The sequence below is a fragment of the Malaclemys terrapin genome, chromosome 4, assembly GCF_027887155.1.
Source record: "Malaclemys terrapin pileata isolate rMalTer1 chromosome 4, rMalTer1.hap1, whole genome shotgun sequence".
NCBI classification, from domain to species: domain Eukaryota; kingdom Metazoa; phylum Chordata; order Testudines; family Emydidae; genus Malaclemys; species Malaclemys terrapin.
Window position 1 is genome coordinate 41,475,070 of NC_071508.1, and position 11,001 is coordinate 41,486,070.

Sequence of the window (11,001 nt, forward strand, 5' to 3'; positions counted from 1 at the left end):
AGAACAGAGCTCTTTTCACTGCTGGCCAGTGTCCAACCCAGCCGTAATGAAAGGTAATTGGCCAGGCTGTTATCTATCTGCAGCCCACATCTTGCTTCCAAATGCCTCTAATTGAATTGCTGTAATTTTTGCCCTTCCTAATGCAGTGACTTGGTGAGGGGAAATGACCCGGGGACGTGGGCGGCTCTCGATTCTCCCCTGGGAGAGAGCCGCGCCTGCAAAGTTGTGCTGCAACCCATAAATAGCAGAGGGGGAGCGGTCTTGGGCTTACAGGCACTGCAGCCCCCCCACTCCATTGCATCCCCTACTCAGTGAGCGCACCAGAGCCATGCAGTGAGGAGTCCCAGCTGTGACCATCCATTCCCCAGAGCAGCCTGCAGACAGCTCCCTGCCCCACTGCCAGCCAGGACTGAACCCGCGCAGTGAAGAACAGAGTAGCGCACCCCAACTCAAGGTACTTTCCCCTTATTTTTAGCCTCTTTGCCTTCTGGGAGGTATTTAACTTTCAGGTACATTAAATCTTAGACCCTGGACGCCTTCCCTTCTGACACCCCATATCAGTGGCTGCAATGACTTGTGTGTAGAAGTGGCAAAGGGGGCAGGTATTGTAAAGGCTGATCTCCTGCCTCTGTGCCCTACAGCGGTCAGGTTCCACCCCCGTCTCCGACTTTGGGGGTGTTCCTGCTTTCTTAGGATTTGACATTCTCTGCCGTTCCTTCCTGAACTTTCAGATGCACAGGACTCACCCCCGGATACACAGCCTTCCTTCTCATAAGTTCCTCCTGTCTCGATGTTTCTTAAGGCATCAGGTTCCTGCGGGAACCTAAGTCGATTTAAACCCCCATACCTGGGATCCCAAACTGGAAGGCAAAGCAACTAACCCCAAGCGTTTGTGGTCTCCTTTCAGATGCAGAGGTGGACTAGTCTCCTGTTTCTATCTTTGATCTTTTGCGCCACCCTCTCAGAGACATTTGGACTCGTTTTATCAGTAAGTATAAATTTCATTTACAGGGGCTCTATCCATTAGACATGCTCAGTGTCTCAGTTGACAAGTACCAGTAAACTGACGGGCACCTGGTTAGATATAGGGCTGAGCAAAACAAAGCGAGTGCCCGAGAATATATTGGATGGTGGATGAACAATTGGGAATATTGGACATTTTAATACTCATCTACTTATGACAAATGTGCTACAAAGTAGTTAAACAAAAGGGTTATTAGTTTTATATTGTAAAGTTCAATGAATGGCCATCTTACTTAGGAAAAAAAACAAAGAATTCTTTTGTTTTAATGAAGCTTACAAAATATAAACAGCTGAGACACGACAAATTGTGTAAATCCAAACCAGTATCTAGAGGGAAATGTATATACTTTGCAGTAAAGCAGATTGGGAGCAGATCACATTTATTATAACTTGTAAGGTTTAAAATTTATAATGCATTGTGTGATTTGCACTTTTGTCTATATAGGGTCAAAATCCTGGTCATGCTGAAGTCAATGGCAAAACTCCCATTGACTTCAGTGAGGCTAGGGTTTCACCCAGACTGAATTTTTTTTTTTTTTTTTTTTTAATGAATAAAAAATATCAGCTCATTAGGAACCCTAATGAATCTGTTTGCACAAACCAACCTTCCAGATTCATGTTTCTTTTTTTCAGAAAGTATTATGTAAATCATGCAATAAATAAACTATCTGCACTTTTCCCTCTGTAAGGCAAAAGAAAAAAGGGGCTGGACTTTGAATAGTGCTGGTTACCTACTTGGGCCACGTAAGTCAAATATTTAATTTTCTATATTTTAAAATTCTATTAAAAATGGTCACTTGACGCCTATTGTCTGTCATGAGTGTGCTACCCACTAATCGGGCTATTAAAATAATTTTTGTTTAAACTTTCTTATGTAAAACTAAAGAGTGTTATTTCAGAGAACCTTCAGTTAGTTACACATCTGAAGCCTGGGATAGAAACAAATAGAATTTAAACTTCCTCTTCAAAAACAATGCCATGTAAAGGCACTACATTATATGGAATTACACATTTTGGGTATTCTTAGAGTGCTAATGAGTTGTAATTCTTAGGTGGCAAACATCTTGTTACTCTAAAATAGTAGCTTTACCTCCAATTATACTATAATAATGATGATTAATTGTATAGAATCTAAGGGCATTTGCCTTGCAAAGTAGTTATAAAATTTTATGGAATTTTGGAGGTCAATCAAGGGGGAAATACTATGGGTGAAATTGGGCCCCATTGAAATCAGTGGCAGTTTTGCCCCACTGAACTCAGTGGGGCCAAGATTTCATCCTAAATCTACATAAAAATGCCCAGACGCATAGTCTTCTGATACTATTCTTGGACAAAACAAACTCTCTGAAATTGTAAATAAATATCAGTAATTTACAAGAGGAAAATGTTTAATTCCATTTTGTAATTAAAAACAAACACCAATGTCTGAGAGACTGAAAACGTAAAGTTCAAGTTTCCAAAAAAGTATGGAGATGAAAAGTGAAGGTGTCCCAATTGGCTAAAAAGCCTTCCTTTAAAACTATTTGTATCTGATTTAATAATTGTCATTAATTTTTACCCAAGGTTTTCAAGATGCTGAGAGGCATAAAACATACAGACATCTATACCTATCCTTTACTACTTTTTATGTTAAATATTACTGGGGGTTGCCTAATTTCACCCTCTATAGTATATGATCAACATTACAGATAATAAATACCACTGTCCATATAAGGATCATCCCTGTCTTTTTTTTCTTTATTATTCACTTTTTGTAACTGACCTTGGGATACAAATGTATGCACCTTTGATGTATTTATTGATTCTGTAAATGTTTGTAAGTATATTTGCCTTAAAGCAGCAATGCCAGAATAGACTATGTTGAAAGACAGACATACATGCCATTCTGTAATGGGGGCATATATTTGCTGAGCGCCATTTCTCTAAGACTGGATAATAGGCATCATCCTCTGTTGCAGGTCGTATTGATCAGCTTTTACTGATAAAGGAAATGCCCATTGCAAGGGGGAGAGAAGAGGCACCTGGGGAATGTAAGATAGTTTTTGGAGGTTATTCATGTAAACTAACTGCAGTTTACTTTAAAACAAATTACTTGGCAACTTTTTTTAAGAGGAAAGAGTAGCAAAACCACATTCCTAAATTACACATGAATTGTCCAACTCTGCATTCCCTGTACACCCAAAACTCCCAATGAATTCAGTGGAAGAGTTTGGAAGTGCAAGCAATATAGGAATGGGCCCTTAATGGATATAAACTAAATACACAAAATTAAAAAATGCCTTCTTTAATAAGCTTATTAAAGAATGATTCCTTTGATTCACTAATTATACATCATTCTATCAATAATCCCATCATGTTCTCGGGCACAAATGAAAAGAAGGCTATAAAGAGAGTCACTTTTAAATCTTTTTGAGCTAGCTCAATAAAATCCATCAAAATCAACCTGGAGACTGTAAATGAAATTAATTCTTCATCTCTAATTTATTTAACAGATGCAGTAGACAATCACAGATCTTTTATTGACAAGCATGGCCTAGCTGGTAAACGTGAGATACAGCCTGAAGAGGATATAAAAATAGGTAATGAAATTATGAAAGCCAAGAGTTTATGCTTCTGTATATAGCATTTTATTTACTATGTTTGAGTTATTGTCCCCCTAAATGGAAGCTTAAGTTTGCTTGTAGGAAGGACAATGTACTTAACATACATGAGTAGTCCCATTGAAGTCAATGAGAGTATTCATATGAGAAAGGAAAGCAAAATTTGGCTCACAGACGCCAGAGTTTGGAGATCTGACCTGAATTATGTGTATTCTGCCTTGTAATAGTTTAAAATGCAGAGTCATACATTGACTGGCAGGACAAAAGCTTTTGAGTTTCCTTCATTTTATCCAAATTAACATATTTGACTATAAAACCTACCTTTTTCTTTATATATGTTCAAAACAAAGCTTTCAAGTCCTATCGGACACTTAGGAGTCCTAACTGATTAGCCCAGGAATGTGATCAGTAAGGGACGATATTAGGGAGATCATATATTAGGGAAAGTTATAGAAACAAGAGACACCTTTTATCATACCAACACAGAACTGAAAGCTGTTGTTAATGCTGTATGGAGCTGGTTTTTGATAAATGGATTTCTCATAAGAACCCCATCTCAGGTATAACTGTATAATTTTTCCATAATTAAACAAGATAAATTGTTTCAATTAGAAGACTTAGGGCCTGATCCAAAGCTTAATGAAGTCAGTAGAAGTCTTTCCATTTAATGCAATGGGTTTTGGAACAGTCCCTTAATCCTGAGAGGTGCTGAGCATTCACAACTCTGAGCTCAATGGGAGTTGAGTGCTCTGTACTTCTCAGGATCAGAACCTTACAGTATATCGTCCCTGTTTTTATAACCCTTGTTTGTATTATAAAATTTCTACTCTATGCTGATGGTAATGATTCAAAAAGGGTTGCTGTGTCTATTCTTAAATGTACACCCTAAAGCATTTAATTTTATGGTTAATCTAATTCCTACGTATTGGTATGCAAAAATGTTACTTTGTTCAAAATACCTTATTTTCTCTAAGCAAATATTTAGACCAATACAGAAGCCATTTCCTTTTCCTGGTATATCTGAAACTTATTTGTTGAACTAAAAAAATACTCCGATTGCATTCCTAGACAAAGGGTGAATGATGCTAGAGACAGCTGGGGAGCATCTACAGAGGCAAACTTTTTTTTTTTTTTAGTTGCCATTTATTGGGATGTTTTATTTTAAACACTTTGTATAGAGTTTCCAATATCAATTTGTAATAGTAAATATATATATATATAAGTGATGTGATCGAGTCAATGAGTTAAAGCAGGTACTCAGCTGGAGGCTATTAACAGGAACACACAATTTCTAAACATTGATATAACAACCAACTCTCGCTTGATCATTCATAATTAAACAGAATACAGCTTAGCAGCAGGAAGCTTTTGCTTTAGAGAATTGCAGTTTCATATCTAGATCACACCTACCAGGCAACACCATGTTAAGGCAGCAAATGCTGGGAAATTCCCATCAGCATTTCCTCTGACGTCTTCCATTGGGAGAGCAGGATACACCACCCTCTCCTTTCTGGCCATATATATGGAGGCTCTGTGCTGCTACAGAATCTCTAGCCCTGCTATTTGGTAGCACAGCTGAGGCCTCCCTTAAAGGAGGGGATTCCCCATGACGGAGTCAGGTGCGTGAGTGAATTTTTAAGTAAACTTATAGGTCCCCTCCTCAGGACCTTCTCTTGACCTACCCATTCTTTGCCTGTTCAACCCACAACTTGATTCCTTCTAATCTGCACAGATCTCCAGACACACAGATAGCTCTTTTTGGGGCTCAGAAGATGCCTTGGGAGCTGTTGTGACTCTTTTCTGTATTGTGAGGGAGTGATCCACACATGGCAAGAGCCCTATGTATGGATCAAAAGACATGAGCTAGTCCTCTGTTAGGGAACCTCAAAATGAGATCATTTCTCACTCCAATACCTAGAAGGCTGATAGTTGTTCCTGTGCTCAGCATTGTACTAACAGGGGAAGATAGAGTCCTGCTCCAAGGAACTTACAATCTAACTCAAACCCTGACAGTACAATAGAGACATATCTGATAGTCAACAAAGGTCCAAAATTCAGGTAAGGTTCTCTGCTTATTACTTAGTAGTAGGAGAACATTGAATCATCTCCCATAAGTTGTACAATTCTGTTGAAGACCATTAGTTCGTTTCTGGTTATGGTTGTACGGGGGGGATTAGAAATGTTGGTGCCTAGCAAAGCGGATATAATATATTTTGCTACTCTGAAATATTGATGAAAGGGACAGTTAGTGCACTCTGATCTAGTAATACGTCTCACTGACTCACTGTATTTTCCAACTGTGGACGTGTAGACAGTTCCTTTGTAAAATGTGTGATCTGGAAACTATACATTGTGGAACTGCAGATGTGGCTTCCCAATAAAGTCACCCCAAGCTCAGCACTTTGCAGGATGGGACCTAAAGATTGTAACCTAGTTTCTTATAAACTTCATTTAAGCACACTCCTTCCATCAACTCTGAATCTCCTTTGCACCTGAAATTTCTCATGCAGACCCTATTCAATGGAGACATTTTTTTAAGTTTCACTGGCATTCAATTAGGTATTTTGAAAAACATATATTTTTCACTTGCAGAATGTAGTGGCTTCTTATAAAGCTGTCTTAAAATGGTAATTGTTTACGTGTTCAAGGGGAACTAATGCAGTGGACTATTTTTCAATAAAAATAGGTGAATAAATTTGGACCTATTTTCTCCAGAAATCCTGAGTCTCTGAGGTCTCTTCAGATATAAACTTCTTGACTGGGGTTTCAGAATTTACAAGCTCCACAGACAGCCTTGGAGGACCTTACAAGCACTGTCAACCAAATAACCTGAAGGCTGCTCTAACTTACATTAGTACAGAAGCTCCAGAATCAGGGACCTGTAACCAGCTCCCTGATGTCACCCCATTCTTGCACCAAATGTATTTCAGTGCAGGAGAGAATCTGGCTCTCAGTTTTTCCACTGAACTTTTAAAATGAAATGTAGTTTCGCGGATTTTTCTGAACTCTTACATTCACTATTGTGACTAAAGTTGTATCAGCAAATATTCATACTATCTATACATTAAATATCCAATAAATGTTTTCTAGGTAATCTTGGGAGACCGGTGGTTGACGACAATGTTGTACGCACAGTAATTGAATTTTTGACTTACTTGCATCTTAAAGGTTAGTAAAGGTCTCAATCATTTAAAAGTACAGTTTTATTTCAGTCACTGAGGATCTGATTCTGTAATCCTTACTTGGACAAAACTCTTGAATAAGAGCTGCAGGACTAGGATTGAATATATAATTGTAGATTCATATTTAAATTGTGTGACTTTGTTGAGCATCACTGGAGAATGGGCTTGATTATGTTTGACATAACTCCTAGAACAAAATGTGCTGAAATGATATAGCTGAATATCCATATTAACAAATAGTGGATTGAAATCTGGAAGAAACTACTAAGAGCCTGCTCCCATAACACACTTATGGAGATGCTTAAAGTTCAACATACAAGTAGTGTCACAGAAGTGCATGACATTAAGTATCTGACTAAGTGGTTGCAGGATTGAGATGTTGACTGTAAGCTCCTTGGTGCAGGAACCATCTCTTCATTTTACATGTGTACAGTGCCTAGCACAGAAGGGTCCTGATCCTGCTTGGAGCCTGTAGGTACTACCAAAATGACAACTGCCAAAACTGTTTGAACTATATTTAATAGGGTCAATATTTTTCCTCTTACTTAAAAGACTGAATAAAAGGATATGTTCCAAAGTTTATCATCAAGTTTTACATTTGTGTAAGACAGTGACAAAGGAAATAAATTTTCCCTCCATTTGGACACTGTGGTGAAGTCATATCCCTGAAATTGTGACATCACTCACCTGTGTGGCAACAGAGTTCAAACAGAGGCAAAACTCCCTGTGAAATACTGGAGAACTGTCTATATAGGACCTGTAGGACTGAGACCTCTGAGGATGCCTAACTAAGGACTATGACTTTATTATAGCATCAAGCAAACAGAAAACCTGAGTGGTTACTAGACCTCTATTATAATTTTGAAGATCTTCATGAGTTTTTCTGAAAATTTCAGGCAAAGTAAATTAATTTATTTCAATATACCTGTCTCACATTTTCAGCCAATATAGAATTGCTCCTTTCAACTCTGCTACATTCAAAATATTTAGAAAGTGATTTGCATTAGGAGAAAAAAAATAACACAGTACATGCCTTTAATCTTCCTAATTGCAAGCGTTCTGAATCTTTCATTCAAAATTCTGTCACATGCCTTCTCTATAAACCCTTACCTTTGAATAGAATGAATTATAGATACTTTCAGAGCAATGAATTTATTGTTAGATAAAATTACAGGTGCTGTGTTTTTGTTTTAATTAATGCACTGGAATGAGACATTTGTGTTTTTATTAATTTCACTTTACTGTGAATCTTTTCAAGTCTGTTTAAAATTCATAAAATCTTGAAGTTATAAATAAAACTCTGGACAGTTTTGGCATCATTTTCTAAAATGATCTGTCTTGGTTCAGAAAAATCCTCTGCTAAGACTACTGTAAATACTAAAATACAACCAGTGTTAACTAAACTACATTGCACAGTCTCTAGAGACTGTATTTGTTTGAATGGTCTAGTTAAGGATCTTTGAGCAATACTGTCATTTCCAGGGATTGAGAATACTTCAACTGTCCAGCCTCAGTCCAAAAGCAAACCTAAGATTTTGTGCCATTCTCAAGCATTTTTCAAAAACAGCACATCCTGGCTTACCTGAATCTCATGGAACATGTTGAATAAGTTAATACAATCAAAGCTTGAAAATACCTTCAGTTTTCCCAAAATCTCTAAGAGGTCGTGGTAGGACATGACCATGTTTGGGATAAGAGTTTTCCCGATAACCCTGGTTTTGCTGTATAATAATCCACATTAATGTTTTTAACTGCACAAAAAAAACCCCTCCTTTTTGAAAAACAATTGGCATTTTTACAGAAATGTCTGATAGGCAAAACTGGGGCCCAAATCTGCTATCCTCATTTTGAGAAGTAACTTTCAGAGGGTAGCCCATTAAAATCAATGGCTCTGTTTGGAAGGTGAGTCTCTGGTCTCTGGAGGCTTAGTGGTAATTATGCAGCTGTTCTGTGCTCTGGGCTGGGAGAGGGTGGTTCCACTTCTCTTCCCAATTCCTGCAGAGCATGTTTACTTAGTCTCTGTGGGGAGTACGAGTATTTTTCCATTCAACATTTTTACTCATCTGATAGATTACATGGATCTAAAATAACATTTTCAAACATTCATACAATGCTCTAAAAATCTTTATTCTCCCAATCTTTCAGTGCTGTTTCTCCCTGTTAACTGAACAATGAGCATCTGTCCAAATCCACATTTACAGGGTAGTCACTTGAAATAACTATAGTTTGAGGACTCTACTTATCCATACATGGGCTATTCCCAAGTGAGGGAGTGGAAAGTCAGTATTGGTGAATCCACCCACAAGTTGGGAACAGCAGTCACTGCATGAACAGCTTGAAAGCATAAATGGCTCAGGGAGGGTGTGTCTTGGGACATCCATGATCAGGGGTATTGATCCTGATCTGGTCACCCTACATAGGGTAGACATGACCCCAGTGTTGTCAATAAGACCACTCATATGCTTACTGCAGATGAGTTAGAATTCCCATTCAGAGGGGGGTTATTGGACCTCAGTCTCTTAGTGCTAAAAGAAAGTCCAAGGAGATCCTGATTTAATATTGGTCAGCTGGTGTTTCTATACCAGTGCAATAGAGACATTTCTGTCTCCCTGTGTAAGCTATGTCCCAGTGTGGGGGTCAGAGCAGCCGCCTGAGCAGAAATGACTGGGCAGGGCTGGGGAATAGGCTGAGCCCTGATCTCCGCAAACTGAGCCAGCCTGGAGAGAGAAGTAATCAGCACCTAGTAAAGAGCTGATACCAATTACTTTCCCCATGGAGCAAGTGTCAACCAGGGGCTGAACTGTGACTTTCTGAGTAACAATTACCTGGTCTGCTCTTTGGACCGCACACTTACATGCTCCTCCTTACTGTTACCATCAACCCTGAGACTACACAAAAACCAAATCCACTGGATGGTGCACACTGGCTTTTCGGTGATGCAGAACTGGTATTCCAAAGCTACAAAACACAGAATGTTAGCGAGTGATGCTACATTTTTAGCTAACAATGGCTACCAGCGAGATCTTGACACTCCAAATCAATATCTGATTTTAAAAAAAAATTCAGTCCAATAATAATGTAATATAAATGCTTTTTACACATCTACTCAAATGTCAGTTTATTACACTAAATATATTGATTTCTGCATTTTCTTTCTCAAAATAATCCATTGTATAGAGAAATGTTTTTAACAATAATGATTATTCAGATAATTCATATACTTCCATCTTAAAGAGAAGGGGCATATTTATAACAACACCCTCACAAGTGATTTCTTGGAGGTCACCATCACAGTTGGCCTTTTAGGCCCCAATGCTGAAACTAGCTCGGTGCAGGGGTCTGCCCAGCCTGAGCCAGTTGCAGGATCAAACTTAATCAAACAATATTAAATCTTATGATACTGATATTCAGTGATATGAATCAAAACATCAAGGTCGATGCAGAAGGTTTTTTAAAATACTGTAAATGATAACAGGAAGTTATGACTTATTAATATTCAGAAGAAACATTAAATAGCCTAGAAATGAGCCATGAAAAGTATGAGCCTATTGCCTCATCTATGGTCAAAGGGAAGCAAAGTAAGAAAGTTTAGCGCTCATAAGGTTGATTTTTTAGGAATTAATTGTTTATACTAAACTTTGCACTTAACTATTTGTTGCTAAAAATCATGACTGTGTTTTTCTTTTTCCCCTTTGCAGAGGCTGGGGCACTAGATAATCTACTTTCATCAGAAGAAACAAATCAGTCCTGAAAAATAATGTATTTATACTTTGTTGTATTGTAAATGAAGACTAAACTCTAAACAGAGCTTTAAATGAACAGAAGATGGTGATTATTGTTTACATTACTCTTATACAGAGTTACACATGGTAAACTACTTTCTGCCCTTTTTGTTTTGTTTTTTTCTGTGATGTTACAATGTAAGAGGTTTTGCCTTGATTTAAAAAAAAATTCTTTAGGTAAGTGGTAAAATAAAAGAACAGCTGCATTTTGTTTCATTTTCCTTACAATAGCGTGTTTTCAAATGACATATAATGCACAATATGTAGTATATTAAATATATGTTTAACTTTAAGTATACAAATCCTCCTAAGCCTGAGCACTGAACCTGTGTCAACTCAACCCCCTGTGTAGATGCAGCTAGATCAATGGAAGAATGTTCCGTCAGCCTAGCTACCATCACTCGATGAGGTGGA

The 11,001-nt window shown here is 37.9% G+C and overlaps 1 protein-coding gene across 2 annotated transcripts; it reads left to right on the top strand.

Annotated features, from left to right (window-relative positions):
• Window positions 1-252: 252 nt before the first annotated feature.
• On the top strand, window positions 253-10,798 carry GAL (galanin and GMAP prepropeptide). Of its 2 annotated transcripts, XM_054027369.1 has the most exons (7): window positions 253-454; window positions 908-988; window positions 1,713-1,767; window positions 2,982-3,053; window positions 3,516-3,602; window positions 6,714-6,791; window positions 10,504-10,798. In XM_054027369.1, the coding sequence occupies exons 2-7, from the start codon at window positions 908-910 to the stop codon at window positions 10,554-10,556; spliced, it is 426 nt and encodes a 141-aa protein (XP_053883344.1). In that variant the 5' UTR covers window positions 253-454; the 3' UTR covers window positions 10,557-10,798. The 2 variants fall into 2 exon arrangements, with proteins under 2 accessions (XP_053883344.1, XP_053883345.1); XM_054027370.1 differs by lacking the exon at window positions 2,982-3,053 and having other exon boundaries at window positions 261-454.
• The last annotated feature ends 203 nt before the right edge of the window (window positions 10,799-11,001 follow it).